This window comes from Anolis sagrei, chromosome 6 (assembly GCF_037176765.1).
Source record: "Anolis sagrei isolate rAnoSag1 chromosome 6, rAnoSag1.mat, whole genome shotgun sequence".
Taxonomy (NCBI): Eukaryota; Metazoa; Chordata; class Lepidosauria; order Squamata; family Dactyloidae; genus Anolis; species Anolis sagrei.
This window is the reverse complement of record NC_090026.1, coordinates 15,555,717-15,577,692: the sequence shown is the minus strand read 5'-3', so window position 1 is coordinate 15,577,692 and position 21,976 is coordinate 15,555,717. Positions and strand designations below refer to the sequence as shown.

Genomic DNA, 21,976 nt, shown 5'->3' with positions numbered 1-21,976 from the left:
AGAAGCCAAAGGCATCTCAAGAACTGCTGGCCATTGCCGGGCGGATTCACCTGTGTCAGCCAAGGTGGCATCAGTTTCTGAAGACTTCAATCTATTGTCCCAGGTGTGAGGGTTATCTTTCAGCTTCAAAGCTGCAACGCCAAGGAAGGAAGGAAGGAAGGGAGGGAGGGAGGGAGGGAGGATTGAAGGAAGGCAGGAAGGAAGGAAGGAAAGAAGGAAAGAAGGAAAGAAGGAAGGACTTTAGGAGGGAAGGAAGGATTGAAGGAAGGAAGGAAGGAAGGAAGGAAGGAAGGAAGGAAGGAAGAACAGAAGGACTTCGGGAGGGAAGGAAGGGAGGATTGAAGAAGAAGGAAGGAAAGAAGGAAGGAAGGTTTGAAGGAAGGAAGGACAGAAGGACTGAAGGAAGGAAGGCCTGAAGGACAGAAGGACTGAAGGAAGGAGGTATTGAAGGAAGGAAGGAACAAAGGAACGAAGGATTAAAAGAAGGAAGGATCGAAGGAAGGATTGGAAAAGGAAGTAGAAAACCTCCCCAGGTGATGGCGTGGCACTTTGGCCAGCTGCGAGAGGTTGTGGGTTTGGGGGGGAAAGAGACTGACTGCGAGGTCGACCCCTCCAACTGTGGCAAGACCCGTAAAGAGCTTCTGGAGAAGGCTCAGATTGATGACCTGGATCTTCAGTTCAATAACCTGGATTTTGGGCTTGATGCCCTCCCTGACATCATGCCTAAGACCCTGATGACACCAATTGGGGCGCTCCGGAAAGCCACCTTGAAAGGTGAGCAGGAGGGGAGGCTGAGGAGGGAGGGGGACATTCAGATCGGACCATCGAAGGCAAGGATTGGGAGTTGTACTTCTACAAGGGCTTTAACCTTCTCTCCAAACTTCCCATCCTAGGATTCCATAGTCTCACTCCATGGCCTTGAAATGTCTCACACTGCATGATTTCTACAGTGTAGATCAGGCAGGGGCCAACTTGGGCCCTCCAGGTGTTTTGGACTTCAACTCCCACCATTCCTAAGAGCCTACCGGCTGTTAGGAATGGTGGGAGTTGAAGTCCAAAACACCTGGAGGGCCCAAGTTGACCTGTGCTGGATGCAGGGGCGGCTCGTCCATTACGCAAAGTAAGCGGTCATAGAACACTTTTTTTTGCCAGGGGCGCAGAGTAAATGCCCCTCGACTGCCACTTGAGGAGCGTCCCCTCAGCTCACAACAATCCTAGCAGCCCGGGGGGAGCCTCGGCTTTCTTGCCTTGCTGCCGGGCGATCCTCTTCCCAAAGGGGTGGGCCCTTGAGCCTCACCTAACCCCTCTCGTTCCTGCTCCACCCGGCCACCGGGTGCACGAGCACAGCTGGCGCTCAATCGTTCTCCGTGTTTGATCCCTTCCCCATGACCGGCTCCCTTTCCCCAGCGCTCTACCCGCCTCCTCTCCTCTCCCCAATCCGCGGGTGGCCCAAGGGGTAGAACCGCCTCGCCTGGCCCACTTCAGGTCCGGAGGCGTGTCTGAAGACCCCAGCGTGCGCACCAAAAGTTGCCTCTTCTCCTGACTTTCTCTTCAGCCGTTGGGACCAAGAGAGAGAGAGAGAGAGCCCCTCTGGCTGGAGGTATCTCCCACCTCCGTTGCCTCCTTTGTTTTTGCGCCTACCTTCAGGAAAGGTGGGCATCACCTCTGTCACTCTCTCTCTCTCTCTCGGTCCCAATGGCTGAGGAGAAAGTCAGGATAAGAGCTGACTTTTGGTGCACACGCCAGGGTCTTCAGGCACGCCTCCAGACCCAAAGCGGGCCAGGCAAGGGAGCAAATGCGGCAAGTGTAATTACTGGGATGTATAGTTCACCTACAATCAAAGAGCAATCTGAACTCCACCAATGATGGAATTGAACCAAATATGGCACACAGAACTCCCACAACAAACAGAAAATATATATCAATGATTGGTTGGGGGGGGGGGCAGCGCCAAAATACTGTTTACTTATCGCTGAAAATTATCTAGGGCCTCTGGCTGGATGTAAGTGCTCCACAGGTTTAAGCATCCTTTTAAAAGAACACACCCAATCTAAACATCTTGCCCCTATTTCTTCCATTCGTAGAGACATTTCTCCCCATATGAACATCTCTACAACAGGGTGGACCTTGGAATCACAGGTGCTTTTATATATGGTGGTATATATATGGTGTGTGTCTTGCAATCGATAGCATCTCAGGGCATCCAGGTGTCAAAGGTGCAAATGAGAGACAGGTGGCATGCAAACTACATTTCTCTATCAGGAACAAACACGGACGGAGAGAAGAAAGACAAGAACTCGAGAAAACAGAAACTACAAGAAACAAAGCATTGTCTCTCCCTATTTATAGGTTTGTGGGGGGATGCCTACGTGCTAGGCCACTTGGAGTCAATGCTGGAAGATGTATTGTCAAAGGCTTTCATGGCCAGAAACACTGGATTGTTGTAGGTTTTTTTGGGCTATATGGCCATGTTCTAAAGGCATTTTCTCGTGACATTTCACCTGCATCTATGGCAAGCATCCTCAGAGGTAGTGAGGTGAGGTACCTCTCTGAGGATGCTTGCCATAGATGCAGGCGAAACGTCAGGAGAAAATGCCTTTAAAACATGGCCATATAGCCCTAATCCCAACATGCAAAGTTTATGAGGGCAAATAAACTGTCAAGGCACTCTAAACAGTAACATGCAAGAGACCTAGCCATTTTAGAGATTGCTAGTTTATCCAACAGGTGGTGTGGATGAATCCAGATTTAAGTCAGGAGAAAATAAATTGAAGGCAAAGAGGCAAAGATAAAGTACGTTGGCCACATAATGAGAAAACAGGAAAGTTTGGAGAACATAATGATGCTGGGGGAAATGGAAGGAAAAAGGAAGAGGGGCCGACCAAGGGCAAGATGGATAGATGGTAACGTTGAGTGACTGGCTTAACTTTGAAGGATCTGGAGGTGGCCATGGCTGACAGGGAGCTCTGGTGTGGGCTGGTCCATGAGATCACAAAGAGTCGGAAGCAACTGAATGAATAAACAACAAAAATTGAAGGGAAAACAGTTTTCAACAGCTGCAAGCTAAATCACTAACAAATCTGACAAAGTGTTGTTGAAGGCTTTCATGGTCAGAATCACTGAGTTTTCTGGGCTGTGTGGCCGTGTTCCAGAAGCATTTTGTTGTCCCTATGTAGACATGTCCACCAGACGTAGCGCCCAAATACAAATCAAGGAACATGAAAGGCACTGCAGACTAATTCAACCAGAGAAGTCAGCCATAGCAGAGCACCTGATGAACCAACCTGGACATGGCATATTATTTGAGAACACAGAAATGCTGGGCCACTCTCACAACCACCATGTCAGGCTACACAGAGAATCCATTGAAATCCACAATCGTGTGGATAATTTCAACAGAAAGGAGGAAACCATGAAAATGAACAAAATCTGGCTACCATTTTTTTTAAAAAAAACCTAAAATCAGTAGAGAACAACACTCAAAAACAGGGGAATTCCAGACAAGAAACAATCAGGATCACCTCCCAACAAAGGATTCCCCCAGGCAGGAAGCAGCCAGGCTTTGAAGCTGCCAGGTTATTCAATGCTAATCAAGGTGATCAATTGCAACATTCACGCTTGCCTCAAACAGACAAGAGTTCTTTCTCCCACCTGGACATTCCACAGATATATAAACCCCACTTGCCTAGTTTCCAACATATGTCACAACCTTTGAGGATACCTGCAATACAGAGGTGACCCTAGGTAATTTTCAACGGTAAGCAAACAGTATTTTGCCCCCCCCCCCCCCCCCAACCAATCACTGATATATATATTCTGTTCGTCATGGGAGTTCCGTGTGTCATATTTGGTTCAATTCCATCATTGGTGGAGTTCAGAATGCTCTTTGATTGTAGGTGAACTATACATCCCAGTAAGTACAACTTGCATATGTCAAGGTCTATTTTCCCCCAAGAGCACCTCAAAAGCGTCCCAGGGCAAAATCAACTATACTGCAAATGCTTTCTTTGCATAATGGGTTGAGCCGTCCCTGCAGCTTTAGATTTGGGCCAAACATCAGGTGATAATGCTTCTGAAACAAGACCATACAGCCTGAAAAACCCAGCAATCCAATCCAACAAACTCCAATATTCCAAAATAAAGATCACTTCCTCAGTCCAAGAGGAGAGAGATTTTGAGACAATTCAATGTCTAACTGAAAAAAAAATCCTGATGATTTTGTTTGCTTCTTACTCAAAACATTTGAGGTTCTTTATAAAAATCATTTTCCTCTTCTTGTAAACAGCTTGACTTTTATTTTTAAAAGCTAGAGAAATAGAAGCTGCATTTATTCACTGCACACTATACAGTGCATGTTGTGGAGTGGGGAACTGTCATTTAACTGACCGTATCCTATTTGTTGAATTAGACATTTTGGAGGAGAGTAAGGAGGAGGAAGAGGCGAGGAACCCTAAAGAACTGCAGGAATTTTTCAAGTGCACTCAGTGTCGAAGTGAGGTAAGGGGTGAAATAATCTAATATATGATATCAATTTGCAGGAGTAATGCACAGATAAATGCTTCTTCAATGTGCGGCTCACTCTGGAAAGCCTCTCTCTCCCTTGTTCCCCTTCATTCAGACTGGTGATTGCTGTTGTTTTAGTAAGTAAAGGTAAAGGTTTCCCCTTGACATTAAATCGAGTCTGACTCTGGGGGGTGGTACTCATCTCCACTGCATGGAGTGTCGTTACCTTCCCGCCAGAGTGGTACCTATGGATCTACTCACATTTGCATGTTTTGAACTGCTAGGTTGGTAGAAGCTGGGGCTAACAGTGGGAGCTCACCCCGCTCCCCGGATTCAAACCGCCAATCTTTCAGTCAGCAAGTTCCACAGCTCAGTGGTTTACCCCACTGCACCATCAGGTGGGGGGAATGCCAGAATATGAAGTTCTTGTTGAAATTTAATGTACCTCTGCCCAGGGAAAACAAGTGTCTTCAAAAAGCATCAGAAGCAGAAACTGAGTCTTGTGAAAGTATCTACCTTCACCTCTCTCTTGTTTGGAGGGAGTGTCTCCACCAGACCCAAGATATTTGTGATTAATCACAGGTGATAACTTCTCCCTTTGGTTGCTTTTTTTTGGGGGGGGGGGGTTGCAGTCCATAATATTGCCTGGTTTCTTGACTTAATGTCATTTCACTGTGCAGAGTGTTACAGACAGCCACCACTGCATCTTACCACAAACTTGGCTTGTTGAACTTCTGTCTTCCAAAGGCAGATTCCTCTTTTCTGGTATTTATATTCATTGTATACTCCCTGTTTTGCTTTCACTGAGGAAGCTGGGAGTGCTTATTATCACATTTCTGGAAGGTAATTGTTGGGAATCAGGAACTGTTAGGGTAAAAATAACCCTCTCTGGGGGTGATTCCACAAAAAAGATAGCAGTGCTAGATGCACAGTTCATAGTCCTGGCGGTAGGTACGTAGGTGACTGTGGAGCCCTATTCTTGACCCGCATGTTCCCGCAGAGAGGGCATCGATTTCCAGGTGGAAGGCGGTCCTGGTCGGGGTTGGCTTGACCCGCCTTCCTCTTAGCGCGTTTCTCTCTTTTGCCCTCCATTCGTGCCTCTTCAAATTCTACAGCACTGCTGGTCACAGCTGACCTCCAGCGAGAGCACTCAAGGGCCAGTTCTTGGTGTCAATGCCACAGTTTATAAAGTTGGCTTTGAGCCCATCTTGAGATCTCTTTCCCTCTCCTCCAACACTCCATTTTCCGTTCTTGAGTTGGGAGTAGAGCAACCGCTTTGGGAGATGGTGGCCACTCCAGTGCAGTTGATGACGTAGAACCATCACTTCAATGCTGGTGGTCTTTGCTTCTTCCAGCATGCTGATATTTGTCCACCTGTCTTCCCAAGAGATTATCAGAACAGGGCTGATGGCAAAGAACGAGAGTGGCAACTCTTTTACATAAGTTGTGAATGCCTCCGAGTTCTGTCTGACCTCAGGCACTAAGCTTGATTAGTACATGGAAGGTGGACTATTGGGGAATACCAATAAAAGTCATGACTATTCAGTGGGGCAGTGCTTTAGAAATCAGTGGAGGTTGTGTTCTTACAGCCATGTTAACACACACCATGGCAAGTGTAATTTTTTTTTTCTAGCTAGAAAAGATGTAGCTCAGGCCAAGAGATCTCTGGTGTGGGAACAAAATTGCTCTAAAAGTCAAGGATTGCTGTTTTTACTACAGGATCGTGCAATAAAAATCAGACCTGAAACAGATGTCAACCCTCAAAGAGGCTACAATGGGTGGAGGTAAGCACCATGAACCTTTGACCAATGATTTTCAAACTTTTTACCTTTCTGGTATGTTTTCTGCATTTGAACTGGAATGTTTTCCACCCAGAACATGCTCAGTTTGCTTGGATTTGCCAGTGACCACATTAGGGTGAAGAAAGGGCTCTATCTGGAACATACACAGTGCTTGCATGTGTGCAAGTATATTTGAACAGATCAGAGGATTGCTTTACTCCAGGCAGCTATGGAAGAACAGAGCGCTATATTAGGTCTCCACATCATCTTGGAGGACCACATCTCCAATGTATATGGAAAAATGATTTGGGCCCTTTAGAGAGCATTTGAAGAAAAAATATGTATGCAATTTTGTTTATGCCATGCAGTCATAAAAATGGTCATGGGAATTGCATACAACCTACGGGCTTCACTTTGCCCACCACTATCTCCAGTTATTCTCCTGTAACACTGTATTATATATGTATGTTCTGGGATGCAGCTTTCTCTTTATTTCTTGATCAGATCTGGGACTACCCTGAGCTCAGATTCCATTTTAGACTCCATACTCCATTAGAGCACAGACTCCATGAGATGCTGTTAGATTTTGGACTGTTAAGAGCAAACTCATGTTGCTGTTGATTGTAAGAAAGATGTCCTGTGGTAGCTGCACAGAGAAACCACTTCAAATCTATCTGTAACTTGATTGACTTTTCATTGGCTTTCTCTTCCTACTAGGGTCTGGGTTTAGCACAGCTGACTAAACCACTGTGCTGCAAAACAATCCTGCCAATCGGAAGGTTGGCAGTTCAAGCTCGGGTCAGGGTCGAGCACCCACCGTTAGCCCCAGCTCACCTGACCACCTAGCAGGTCAAAAGCATAAATGCGAGCAGATAAAATAGGTACTGCTTTTAGCGAGGAGGTAATAAAGATGCCCTTAAGGGCATTGATCTGAGGAAAGCTCCTCAGCATGGAAGTTGGAGCAACATCAACCTCCTGCCTCGGTGGCCAGAGTCAAGCACAGCCTCCAAGATGCCGGAAATGAGATGGGGAAAACTGCCTTTACCTCTGTTTGTGTTGTCTGTCCTTGTTAATTGTGTAATCGCCATTGAATGTTTGCCGTATGTGTGTTCTGTAAGCTGCTCTGAGTCTGCTTCGGAGTGAAAAGGTGGGGTATAAATACTGTAAATAAATAATACTTAAGGAGAGGTCAAGCTTGGGATTCCCTGTCTGGAGTAATGTAACTGTATCCCTGGCTATGAGACAAAACTCAGTGGGTCAATGACTCACTTGATTGTGTCTCATGCAGATGAATGAAGAAAGATTCAGGTAGTCTTGGACTTCAACTGCATGGCTTTACAGTTGGGAAGCAAATGAATTTTTCATATAAGTTGCAACGTGATCCAAGGGTACCCCAGATAGATTCCCACTCAAATCCCCTTTCCCATTTGACTTTCTATTTCATTGGTTTCAGACTGAAGTTAATCAAGGCTGGCTCCTTCCAGTGCTGTGTAACTGATCTGATATTTGTTGTGAAAGCAGCTGTCACTCTCACCTATTACTTTGATTCATGGTCACTGTATCTCAATGAAGAGCGCAGAAAGCAATGGGATATTGTGGGCCCTTTGCTCCACATCAAGGCGGACCCCGAAGAAGCTGTGGCAGCTGTTCACTTTCCTCACTTCCTTTGCCTTGCAGGTAAGAAATAAAACTTGTGTATACATAAGGACAACTGGAGGAATCTTAAAGAGGAGAACTTACTAACAGCATATTCCTAAGCATAGCTGAAGGGGTCTTAGATAGGAGCACTTACTCTAGATTCCCTAGTTTCAGGTACCATTATGATTTTACAAATTAAGCACTAAAACATCATGTTTTACAACAAATCAACAGAAAAAGCAGTTCAATACACGGTAGTGTTATGTAGTAATTACCATATTTACAAATTTAGCACCAAAACACGTAAGTGTTTCTTTATCCCATGTAGAATGTTAGATAAGTGAAGGTTGTATTAGTGAGACTCTACCATAATAAGAGAGCCTCCTCCATTTGCTGCTGCTGAATAAAGTTACCTTTGTATTCCTTTGACAGGTAAAGGCTGCTCTGAACTTCATCTTGCACATTTTGTTGAAGAAGGGGTAACCTTGGAGAAGCCAAACTCAGTGGGACCAAATCACGTAGAGCTGAAAAATCCCACATTCTCTTCTCGTGGCGCTGTCCTCAAGAAGTCATGGTTTACGCGGAAAAGAAAGGTTCATGCAATGGTCCTGCTGTATCAAGCACATTGCAAAGTCCTGAAATTAAACTTCTACCTGCTTCCCAATGACGCTTCTTTAAGAGAGGTAACTGGGAACCTCCATCCTTCCCAGGTGTGAAAAATTAGCTAGATCATATTAGATGGCATGGAGAATCCTGTATTAGATAATGTACTGAAGAAAAACCTCTGTGAAAGTGATTTTCAATTCTCAGCAATCAATGGCTTGGAAATAAAGGCATGTGATCATATTGTACACAGGTCAGCGTAGCCCGCTTCTGCTGCCTAGAAGCTTGTAGCTTTTGTAGCTTTTGTAGAAATTTTAATAGAATCTGTAGACAGTGTCTTCTACCAGAGGGGTTGCCAAAGACTACCAGAAAACACAATATTTTTTGTTGGTCATGGGAGTTTTGTGTGGGAAGTTTGGCCCAATTCTATTGTTGGGGAGGTTCAGAATGTACTTTGATTGTAAGCAAACTGTAAATCACAGAAATTTCAACTCCCAAATGTCAAGGTCTGTTTTCCCTAAATTCCACCAGTGTTCAAATTAGGGCATATCGAGTATTCATGCCGATTTTGGTCCAGAACCATCATTGTTTTTGTCCATAGTGCTCTCTGGATGTAGGTGAACTACAACTCCCAAACTCAAGGTCAGTGCCCACCAAATCCTTCCAGTATTTTCTGTTGATCATGGGACCACCCACGAAAAATGAAAATCCATGAAGTAGGGACGAGGCCGAAGCGAGGAGAGATTTAAAGGCATCGCACACTCTTTTTTTGCTAGCTATAAGGAAGAGGCTATAAGGCCGTGAATTACATACTACTTTGTATCTCTTCCCTCTCTTTTTTATGAGTGGCTGCCTCTCTCCCGAGGGGGAGGGTGAAACCCCTGTCCACACTTCATCGTTGCCAGGAGGCAAAAACCCGTGAAACAGTGAGTCCATGAAAAGCGAACCACAAAGTAGTGAGGGAGCACTGTATCTCTCCCCCCACCCCCAATTAGGCAGTATAGACAGAATGTATGCCACCCAGCTGAGATGGAACTGGGCCCTTTTTATAGTCAGAACTTTAAATCATGCACAAAGTTGAGTCCTTTTGTTCTGTCTTATCAGCAGACACAAGGATTTTTTTCAGCAGCTTTCATTTCTTTTCAGTAGCTTACATCCCTCCCCCTTCCTACTGAGTTCTCAGTTTTCCCTTCAAGGTCCTCTCTCATCCTTGCATTTTCCCCACTTGCACCTCTCTCAACTGCCTGAGAGACGAAGGGAGATTCCATCTGAACATTAAGAAGAACTTCCTGACTGTGAGAGCCATTCAGCAGTGGAACTCTCTTCCCCCGAGCATGGCGGAGGCTCCTTCTTTGGAGGCTTTTAAACAGAGGCTGGATGGCCATCTGTCAGGGGTGCTTTGAATGCGATTTTCCTGCTTCTTGTCAGGGGGTTGGACTGGATGGCCCATGAGGTCTCTTCCAACTCTATGATTCTATGACAGTCTGTCAGAGATCTGCTATACTCCCTGTAATCTCAGAAGTGATCTCGTTTCCTCTTCCCAGGCTGTCAGTCTTCAGGAACTGGAACATGATTCAAAGGAAATTCGAAAACCTGGAATTATGAAGGCTCTGGTGATGGGTTCTCACTTCTATCTGGAAAACATGAATGGTGTCAGAATAAATCCAGAGGTGAGACACAAGAGACGATGCATTTTGCCGGCTTACCAACCAAAGCAGCAAAGCAGAAGTGCATTGCTACCAGCTTACAATTCAGTTACAAGTTATTTGCATTAAGGGATTTTTCAAGCTCTTCCAGCCAAAATAGCCATAGGTTTTTGAACAGGGAAAACTGAGCTAGATGAAAAGCTGTGAGGGAAGTAAGTAGTCTTGACGCTCTCTGAATTCATGCTCACTTCCACAGAAACTGGAACTGAAATACCTGCCTTCAGGGATGCAGCAGCAGTACCTGGAATTATTTGCAAGAGACATGAAAGATGAACTCAAGCTTTCCCTTAAGGATGAAAAGAATGAAAAAGAAATAGTCTGGGAGGCCTTCGTAAGCAAAGGTGAGTGTGGACCAAGGGAGGAAACCATAACTCAGTGTTTCTCAATCTGGGGGTTGGGACTCCTGGGGGGGTCGCAAGGAGGGTTTCAGAGAGGTTGCCAAAGACGACCAGAAAACACATATTTCTGATGGTCTTAGGAACCCCTTTGGCAGAGAAGGCTGAAGATCTCTCCAGCTGTCCTTCTCTTCCTTTTTGGAAACAGTTGGAGAATGCTCTGACGAAAAGCCCTCCTCCTGCTGTGATTGACTGGCCTCTCAGCCAGCCTCTCAGTCGAGGAGAGAACGGTTTCTGTGACTCTTAACGGAGAGGGGAGAGCAGGCATGCTCTCTCCTAAATCACTGTCACTTCCTTCCAAATCCCTCCATTATTTTCTGTTGGACATGGGGGTTCTGTGTGGGAAGTTTGGACCAATTCTATCATTGGTGAGGCTCAAGGGGTCTTTGAACTATAAATTCCATCAACTACAATTTCCAAATATCAAGGTCTATTTCCCCCAAACTCCACATTTGGGCATATTGTGTATTATTTGTGCCAAGTTTGGTCCAGATCCATCATTGTTTGAGTCCACAGTGTTCTCTGGATGTAGGTGAACTACAACTCTAAAACTCAAGGTCAATGCCCACCAAACCCTTCCAGTATTTTCTATTGCTCATGAGAGTTCCATGTGCCAAGTTTGGTTCAGTTCCATCATTGGTGGAGTTCAGAATGTTCTTTGATTGTAGTTTAACTATAAATCCCAGCAAGTACAACTCCCAAATGACAAAACCACCACCACCCAACCCCAACAGTATTCAAATTTGGGCATATTGGGTGTTTGTGCCAAATTTGGTCCAGTGAATGAAAATACATCCTGCATATCAGATATTTACAATTCATAACAGTAGCAAAATTAGTTATGAAGTATCATCAAAAACACTGGTTACTGAATCAAAGCATTGGATGTAACATTGAGAAAAGTATCCCACAGATATTCTCCTTCTGACTCTCTTTTTCCTGTTTTCTTTTAGAAGAATTGAAGTTTCCTGAGGAAGACTCTGGGGGTATATATGGTGCTTGAAGATGCAGAATGTTTTTACTTGAGGGTCTCACCCCATCCCAATAGCCCAAGATCATTTGCAGCTTTGATTTGGCCTTGGAAAGTGTTGTCAAGATCTTACATCACGTGATTATAGCCAGATGCATTGGTTCTTATCCCGTCACTACTAACCTTTTCCCACACCTTCTTCTTGTATCATATATGCTGAGGGTGGCAGCTGCCAGGTGTTGGTCCCCTGGGCAAACTTGGACCCCATCCACAAAGTCATCATAATCCAGTTTGAAAATGGATTAAGGTGGAGTGTCCTAATAATGTACGCCCCCGCCCCGCCCCTGCCGCCAATGTAAGCTCCAATTTGCATCCACCTTAAAACTGCATGATAAAAAGAAACCCTGATTCCAACTGGAAGATGCAATAAATCCCTCCTGTGTCTAAACAACGAAAGGAGTAAATGCAAAAGATGGAACACGCATGTAAACGGCAGTAGTGAAGTGTAGGAATAATAAGGCTGCTCTACATCCCAGCAGAGGAAGGTAAAACCCATCATTACTAAGGGGATGCTGGAAGCTCTTGCCTTGTTCTAAAGCAATCACTATGAAAACTGCCAGGAGATCATTTTAAAAAGCAAAACAAACTCCTGGGTTTTGAGACAAGCACTTGATCTGGTCACAGAGGTGGCCCTAGGTAATTTTCAACGGTAAGCAAACAGTATTTTGCCCCCCCCCCCCCCAACCAATCACTGATATATATTTTCTGTTCGTCATGGGAGTTCTGTGTGCCTTATTTGGTTCAATTCCATCATTGGTGAAGTTCAGAATACTCTTTGATTGTAGGTGAACTATTCATCCCAGTATTACAACTCGCATATGTCAAGGTCTATTTTCCCCCAAGAGCGCCTCAAGAGCGCCCCTGGGCAAAATCAACTATACTGCAAATGCTTACTTTGCGTAATGGTTGAGTCGCCCCTGTCTGGTCAGTATGTGGTTTCAGAGATCTGGTGTGCATATGTGTATATACTGTTTTTCCTCTTTCAGTCAGTTTGTGTGGTGCCTATGTAGGCACTCTAGGGAGAACTGGATCTCTTAAATCAACATCCTGTTCTGAATTAAATGGCTCTGTGCAAGGGGCCTTGGGGGTTGCCATGGCCCTACTTTTGTTATCAAATACAATTACCTCCCCGTTCTAAAAAAAAAAGAGTTATAGTTTGACATGAACATGGATTTACAGTTTTCCAAGAGCAACGTGCAAAAATGAAATAAGTGCTATCCTCTCTTTTGCATAAAGCCTTCTAGGCCCCTCCATCTTAAGACCCTTGCCTCTCTCTTCTATCCCGCTAACCATAAACTATGTTTTATTCCTCTTTTATTTCTATAAATATATTAAATATGTTCCAGTTTACTTCTGAGGCAGGAAACATTGATCTCTATCTGACCTAAGTCAGGAAGCAAATTATCCAGCTATTGGCCACGTTCTAGAGGCATTATCTCCTGACATTTTGCCTGCATCTATGGCAAGCATCCTCAGAGGTAGTGACCTCACAACCTCTGAGGATGCTTGCCATAGATGCAGGCAAAACGTCAGGAGAGAATGCCTTTAGAACATGGCCATATAGCCTGAAAAAACCTACAACAACCCAGTGATTCCGGCCATGAAAGCCTTCGACAATATATCCAGCTATTGTTTCACGTTGGGAAACAGTCCTGGGTGTGGATTAGAAACAAAGGGGACTTTGGTCATTTCAGCATTCTCTATTTGGCTGGCCTGGGAAAAGAAATTTACATAATCCCATCATCTTCATGCTTAGACATCCAAAGACAAAACTACAAACGGCCAACATATCTATACCTATTGCTTTGTATATAACTATTGTCCTTTTATATAATGTATCTATTATATCTAATACCGGTGGCACAGTGGGTTAAACTACTGAGTGTTGAACTTGCTGACTGAAAGGTCGGTGGTTCGAATCTGGGGAGCGGGGTGAGCTCCTGCTGTTAGCCCCAACTTCTGCCAACCTAGCAATTCGAAAACATGCAGATGTGAGTAAATCGATAGGTAGTAGTTACCGCTCCAGTGGGAAGGTAACAGTGCTACATGCAGTCATGCCGGCCACATGACCTTGGAGGCGTCTATGGACAACACCGGCTCTTTGACTTAGAAATGAAGATAAGCACCACCCCCCAAAATTGAATACAACTAGACTTAATGTCATAAGGAAAACTTTACCTTTTATCTACTTCCCAAGTATTTATTCTACCTTATTCTTAAATGTACTAAGTATAAGACAGTATAAAACTGCCTGACTCAGGCCACAGAGCTATTACTCAGGAATATATTCTCAACCTCAGACTTCCTGAAGACCCTCCTTTCTTTGCCTGGAAAAAAACCTATGTGTTTGCTCCCAGAAGCAGGGGGGCTGATATGTGCCTCTTTTGTTGTTTTCTAAAATTCTACCTTTGTTTAATATAAAACTGGATTAAGCTATATTTCCAGGCCGTGCCCTCCCATGGGGGCAGCTCTGCAGCCTCCACTCTAGACCAATCCTGGCATGGATCCTCCCTAGTCTCTTTTTCTGGCCAACCAGTGACAGAAGAGGCACAATTCAAACTGCAAGAATGGTTACCTGGTTATATAAAAACTGTTTTGCAGAGCACATGCTCTCTTATGCTTGTAATTTTGGGTCAGAAGCCCACAAGCATTGTTTCTTAGACAAGAATGCAACAATCCCCTCTGACCTATGTCTTTGCTTCACTGGTGAGTCTTTGATCTGGAACTTTGGTTATTAATTATGATTTACCATGCTCACCAGGTAGCTCCCTCTCATTTCATTGCAGTCTAAATTTCATATCACTGGAAAACATGGGAAATTATTTTTGTATCCACTTACCAGCTGGTGGGCATGAGAGGCAGTTTTTCCATAATAAATGGCAAGTCAGTTTCTGGATCACTACTTTTTTGAGAGGGAAATGCTGCTCTCCTGCCATAAAATGTCTATGATAAAAACATTTTTATACATCAGGTATATGGAACAATTTATCAATGATTCCCAAATTTTGGTCTCCTGGCTGTTTTGGACTTCAGTTCCCAAAATGTAATACTATTGGCCAGATCGGTTAGGTCTTCTATGAATTAAATATTTGGAGGACCAAAGTTTTGGAACCACTGATAAAATTTCCTACATACCCTATAAGAGGCACCTGGGATCATATGAATGCAAAAAAAAAAATCTGAAATAATTTCTGGGGACACATGTGACCCAAGGATCATATTTACTCCACTCTGTAATGTATGCAGTTTATTCCTCTTTCTTTTTCTAGCTGCTGGTGCCTGCAGGCAAGCCCACAAAACAATGGAAGCTGGCACATCCTCCAAAATATCAGGTGAGTCCTATCAGTGTAATATCAATATATATTGTACAAGTTTAAAGTCTCCATGCTGCTAGCTGTGAAAGAGTTAAGTTGCGGGGCATTATGAAGCATGCGTGGAACAGACAAAAAAAAAGATATTGCAATAGAATAGGAGGCTGGACATTGAATTAATGAGCTGATAACAGTGGAGTATAAATAGAGCAGATACCATTTTGTTCTTTCTCTTGGCTCTTCTCCCTTGCATCTGACAGTGCTAAGGAGTAAGTGTTACTGCAATGAATGAAACGTAAATAAAGATAAGAGCCACTACTGAAGCAGAAACAACTGTGTCTCAAGTCAGTTAATTGGATGATAAGAAACAAGTTGGACAGCAAATTGCACTGTTAAGTCCATCTTCCTATCATAGGCTGCTTTTAATCCCCCCAGTCATCTGGAAATCAGGGTTGCTGGAGGTCAAAATGCCCAGCTGCTAGTCACTTCACCTTTCCCAAAATTTCAAGACGCCATAGCATTCTCTGCCACTGATTTTTACCTATTGTCTCTTTTCTCCCCATCTGTCAGACTCACCAGGGAAGCACTTCATCGAACGGCACCGAGAGGAGCTGATAAGGCGGGCCTGCAATGTAGAGGGAGTCTTGGATATTCTTTATGGGATCGTCCTGCATAATGAGCAATACCAAAAAATCATCTCCAGGAAAACCTCCCAGGATAAAATGCGGGAGCTCTACAGCCTCCTGCCAAGCTGGAACCAGCATTGCAAGGATCAGCTTTATGAAGCATTGAAGATCAAGGAGAAGCATCTTATTGATGATCTTGAAAAAAGTGGCGCCACAGATAACTAAATGATGCCACTAAATATTCGCCTGGCTGCCTGGCCAGTGTGACTTTAGTGCTTTTGTTCTTGAATGTATTTAACAGAAAACACAAATTCTTCAAAGCACCAATCTATACACAAGCTGGAATGTGTCCAGAGAAGGGCAACTAAAATGATCAAGGGTCTGGAGAACAAGCCCTATGAGGAGTGACTTAAAGAGCTGGCCATATTTAGCCTGAAGAAGACTGAGATGAGACATGATAGCCGTGTATAAATATGTGAGGGGAAGTCATAGGGAGGAGGAAGCAAGCTTGTTTTCTGCTGCCCTGGAGACTAGGACACGGAGCAATGGCTTCAAACTACAAGAAAGGAAATTCCACCTGAACATTTGGAAGAACTTCCTGACTGTGAGAGCCATTCAGCAGTTGAACTCTCTATCCCAAAGTATAGTGGAAGCTCCTCCTTTGGAGGCTTTTAAACAGAAGCTGGGTGGCCATCTGTTGGGGGTGCTTTGAATGTGATTTTCCTGCTTCTTGTCAGAGGGTTGGACTGGATGGCCCATGAGGTCTCTTCCAAGTCTATGATTCTATATTGCCTGTTTGTCCTTGACGGCCCTAAAAGGAGATGAGGCCACAATAAAAGCAGAGCAGTATCCTTCAGAAATCCAACTACATATCCTGTATGATTTCAATGCTTTCATTTGTATTCATGTATATTTGGGAAATAGCTACCATTATGGAGTGGTTTGAGTGTTGAAATGATGACTCCAGAGACCAGGGTTCAATTCCATCTTGCCTATGGAAACCTACAGGATGACCTTGGGTAAGCCATACTCTCTCAGCCTCAGAGGAAGCCAAAGACAAACCCTCTTTGAACACATCATGCCAAGAAAAAGCCCATTATAGAGTTTCTTTAGAGTTTCTGTAATTTGGAAACAATTTGAAAGCAAACAATAACAGGGCTTAAAATGGTTTGGAAGAGAGGGGGATATACACTAAAATCTATACCCATACTGTTTAAGAGAATCTTCTAGGGCATTTTGAACCCCTCCTCCACAATTATAAATTTTTGGGCTTAAAAAGTGCTCTATATGGTGGTCCATGCTCTTGTTACATCAAGAATAGACTACTGCAATGCACTCGAAGTGGGGTTGCCTTTGAAAACTGTTCGGAAGCTTCAAGTGATCTAACAGGCAGCAGCCAGGTTTCTAACTGGGGAAACATACAGGGAGCATACAACTCCCCTGTTTCGCCAGCTCCACTGGCAGCCAATGTGCTTACCTGTCTGAATGTATCACCCTCTATGACCCACCATGGAGTCTAAGATCTTCTGGGGGAGGCCCTGCTCTCGATTCCACCCTTCTTTTTTGCAGGCTCAACACACTCAACTCTTCCAGCTACTCCTCAGAAGGATTTATGGTTTCCAGACCTTCGATCATTTTGGTTGCCCTCCTCTGGATATGTTCAGGCTTAAGAGTCAAAATCCCTCTTGCATTGCAGTGCCCAGAAGTGGTCACGGTATTCCAGGTGAGGACTGACCAAAGCAGAATAGAGGGGAACCATGACTTCCCTTGATCTAGACCAGGCATGGGCAAACTTGGGCCCTCCAGGTTTTGGACTCCAACTCCCACCATGCCTAACAGACTCAGGCCCCTTCCTTCTTCCCCCTCAGCCACTTAAGCAACTGAGGGGGAAAAGGAAGGGGCCTGGGGCTGTTAGGTATGGTGGGAGTTGATGTCAAAAACACCTGGAGGGCCCAAATTTGCCCATGCCTGATCATGACACTGGGCTCCTTTTGAAGCAGCCCAAAATCCCATTGGCTTTTTAAGCTGTTGCATCCCATTGCTGGCTCAAGGCTATTGCATCCTAGGAAGACCTCCTCATACTCTCAATTCCTTTGATCCCATGGCGATGACAGTTTATTTATCAGGAGTATCAGGAGTGACCCAAGGGTACAGTTGCATTGTATTTTTAAAAAACACACAAAGTTTGAAAATTTGGCAGTATATCAAATGTCCTTTGACCAGAAGCTGGCCGCTTGGAGTGCCTCTGGTGTTGCTATAAAAAGGTCCTCCATTGTGCATGTGGCAGGGCTCAGCTCCATTTTAATAGGTGGTCTGTGGTTTGCTCTTCTCCACACCCACATGTCGTTGACTCCACTCTGTGGCCTCATTTCTTAAGGTTGGCTCTGCATCTTGTGGTGTCAGAGTGCAGTCTGTTTGGCGCCTTCCAAGTTGACAAGTTTTCTGTGTGCCCAGGAGGGAGTCTCTCATTTGGTCTCAGCCATGGATAGAGGTTTTGGGTTTTAGCCTGCCACTTTTGGACTCTTGCTTGCTGAAATGTCCCAGCAATTATCTCTGTAGATCTTAGAAAACAATTTCTTGATTTAAGGTGTTGGCATGTTGGCTAATATCAGGGCGGCTTCCAGCCGGCATATATTCGACACCTACAAGTAAAACACAATAAAATACACATCAAAATCAATAATTATAAATAGTTAAAACATTAGGTTAATACAATACAGTCTACTAAAAAAGAGAGCCAGTCTGGTGGCCATTGTCCTGTTGAGTTCTGTAATTGAAGGCTCCATTAAGCCTGTCCATAAACCATTTCCATAGCAATTGTCATTATTGTCAAGTCTTCAAGATTACCGAAAGGTCTGGTCCCACATCCACATTTTTAATTTCTTTCTAAAGGACAGAAGGGATGAAGATGACCTAATTTCCCCGGAGAGTGAATTCTACAGGCAGGGGGCCACCACTGAGAAGGCCCTGCCCCTTGTTCCCACCAACCAAGTTTGTGGACCCGGGACGGGGCCAAGAGCAGGACCTCTCCAGAAGATCTTAAACTCCTGGGTGTGAGGTAGAAGGAGATACGTTTGGACAGGTACGCCGGGCCGGAATCATATAAGTTTTTCACTTATTGCGGGAGGTCCTGGACGTAACCCCTGCAATAAGTGAGGGAACACTGTATATATTTTCTGATGGTCTTTTGTGACCCCTCTGAAACCCTCTCGTGACCCCCCCCCAGGGGTCCCGACCCCCAGGTTAAGAAATGCTGCTGTAGATCTAGCTCAAACTAAGGCCCGGGGGGCGAATGCGGCCCTCCAAGGTCATTTACCCGGCCCTCGTTCAGGGTCAGCCTAAGTCTGTAACGACTTGAAAGTACACAACAACAACAACAATCCTATCTCATCAGACAAAAACAAGCCCACACTTCCCATTGAAATACAGTACTAATAAGTTTATATTTGTTAAAATTGTTCTCCATTTTAATTATTGTATTGTTTTTAAGTGGTTTTTGCACTACAAATAAGATATGTGCAGTGTGCATAGGAATTCATGTTTTTTTTTTCAAATTATAATCCGGCCCCTCCAACAGTTTGAGGGACTGTGACCTGGCCCTCTGTTTAAAAAAGTTTGTGGACCCCTGATCTAGCTACTTCATCACCCTAGAGAATGAATCCACTTTACATCTGGTTTCTGCCTCTTGCTGAATTCCGAGGCTGTTAAAGGCTCCTCCCTAAACTACAAAGCCAGAATTCTGCAGGAGGCAGAAACTGGATTTAACGTGGATTCATTCTCTAGTGCAGTGGTTCTCAACCTGTGGGTCCCCAGGTGTTTTGGCCTACAACTCCCAGAAATCTCAGCCAGATTACCAGCTGTTAGATTAGGAGCCCCCGGCGGCGCAGTAGGTAAAACCCCTGTGCCGGCAGGACTGAAGACTGACAGGTTGCAGGTTCAAATCCGGGGAGAGGCGGATGAGCTCCCTCTATCAGCTCCAGCTCCTCATGTGGGGACATGAGGGAAGCCTCCCACAAGGATGATAAAGACATCAAATCATCCGGGCATCCCCTGGGCAACTCCTTGCAGACGGCCAATTCTCTCACACCAGAAGTGAGTCGCAGTTTCTCAAGTCCTGACACAACCAAAACAAAAAACCAGCTGTTAGGATTTCTGGGAGTTGAAGGCCAAAACATCTGGGGACCCACAGGTTGAGAACCACTGCTCTAGAGGTTTACAAAAGCTGAGTCGGTGAAAAGTGAGCTCAAGGAGCCTTCATCCTTCAGTAGAGAAGATGCGCGCTTCCTTGGCTTCCCTCCCGAGGAGAGAGAGGACCGTCTTCCAGGCTCGAAGGTGCTGCGGGGTGGAAGGAGGGTGGCAGGCGGCGACGGGGTGGGTTTCGCTGCCGCCTGAGGCCACGTCCGCCCGGCCCGCCCTCAGGAAACCGCATTCACGGGAAAGTGAAACCAAGATCTCTGCCACGCCCTTTGGCTCTTTTCCCGTCGGGTGCTTTTCTCCCCGGGCGAGGCGCTCGTGCAGAGGAGGAAGAGGAGGAGGAGGAGGAGGAGGCGATCCCCTGAAGGCCCCTCAGGACGATGGCGAAGACCCCTTGGCGACCCCCAGCCGGGCCCTTCGGACCACAGGAGGGAATGGGAGCCCGAATTTGTCCAGAGCAAAAACATCAAACCCCGGGTCGGGGGACGTCGCGGCCTGCTGATGGAGGCCTTGGCCGACTTGAGGGAGAGAGACCTCTGGCATTTCATGAGGCAGCTCTGCTTCTCCCTGGGAGCCCACCGAGTCCCCGCCGCGGTGTGGCGGGAGGCACGTGCCCCGCAGCTGGCCGAAATCCTGCTCCGCTTCCGCCCCGGAGAGGCCTCTACAGATCTGGCGATCCGACTGCTGGAGAAGATCGGCTACAAGGACCAAGCGAAGAAGCTCCGGAAAAGCACAGAGAAGGGTGAGCAGGGAGGGGAGGGGGAGGGGAGGGGAGGGGAGGGGAGGGGAGGGGAGGAGGGGGAGGGGGGAGGGGAGGAGTCACATCGGGGCTTCGTTACTCTCACTTTGGGAGTTGTAGTCTTCCCAGGTCTTTAGGGTTCTCTGACAAAGAGTGCTGGTGCCTCACCAAACCACACATCCCAGGATTGCTTAGCTGGGGCACATGACAGTTAAAGTGGCTTCTAACTATGTGGATTCTACAAAGTCCAACTCCTTCTCATGGAGGGCCACAGCAACTTTATTATAGTTGCTGCTTTCCTTACTTACTTAGGCGATCCCTCCTAGCCCGAGGATGATAGTCCTCCAAGTCTTGGTGGTGGATCCTAGGTGGTTGTGGAGCCCTATTCTTGATCCGCATGTTCTCCTGCAGTGAGGACATCGGTTTCCAGATGGAAGGCAGTCCTGGTCAGCAGGCCCGTAGCCAGGATTTTGTTTTGGGGAGGGGGGGAGCTGCGTCTGAGTGAAAGCGGGTCTAGCCTAGCAGACCTTTTGTATCGTTACCCCCATGCATATGGGATATATTGAGCATGGTGATCAGATCATGATATGAATAAGCATAGCAGTTTTAAAAATGTACCAGTCAGGCCTTCTCGCGGACCACCATGAGAATTTCGGGGGGGGGGGGGCTGAAGCCCCCCGAGCGCCCCCCCCCCCCCCGGCTACATGCCTGATGGTCAGGGTTGGCTTTGTCAGAGTTTTATATTGATTAGATAGGTGTTTCTCAACCTGGCGGTTGGGACCCCTGTGGGGGTCGCGGGTGGGGGGGGGGGGAGGTGTCAGAGGGATCACCAAAGACCATCGGAAAACATAGTACAGGGTTAGTCAAAATGCATAGGCCAATAAGCCATTCAATTGAATGGCTTATTGGCCTATGCATTTTGACTAACCCTGTATTTTCTGTTGGTCATGGGGGTTCGGTGTGGGAAGTTTGGTTCAATTCTATCATTGGTAGGGTTCAGAATGCTCTTTGATTGTAGGTGAACTATAAATCTCAGCAACTACAACTCCCAAATGTTGGGCTATTTTCCCCAGACTCCATATTTTGGGCATATTGAGTATTTGTGCCAAGTTTGGTCCAGATCTATCATTTTTTGAGCCTGCAGTGCTCTCAGATGTAGGTGAACTACAATTCCCAAACTCAAGATCAATGTCCACCAGAGCCTCCCAGTATTTTCTGTTGGTCATGGGAGTTCTGTGTTCCAAGTTTGGTTCAATTCCATCTTTGGTGGAGTTCAAAATGTTCTTTGATTGTAGGTGAGCTATAAATCCCAGCAATTACAACTCCCAAATGACAAAATCAATCATCTCCACAACCCCACCAGTATTCAAATTTGGTTGTATTATTGGGTATTTTAACCAATTTGGTCCAGTGAATGCAAATACATCCTGCACAGGCCATAGCCAGGATT

At 45.6% G+C, this 21,976-nt stretch overlaps 1 protein-coding gene across 1 annotated transcript in view; it reads left to right on the top strand.

The window, feature by feature from the left end:
- Positions 1-20,069: 20,069 nt before the first annotated feature.
- The window catches only part of LOC137094781 (caspase recruitment domain-containing protein 8-like), a 15,152-nt gene continuing 13,245 nt past the window's right edge, over positions 20,070-21,976 (top strand). Inside the window, exon 1 of the mRNA XM_067469810.1 lies at positions 20,070-20,529. Coding sequence (XP_067325911.1) covers positions 20,289-20,529 — 241 coding nt within the window. The 5' untranslated portion in view covers positions 20,070-20,288. The remainder of the gene's footprint in view (positions 20,530-21,976) is intronic.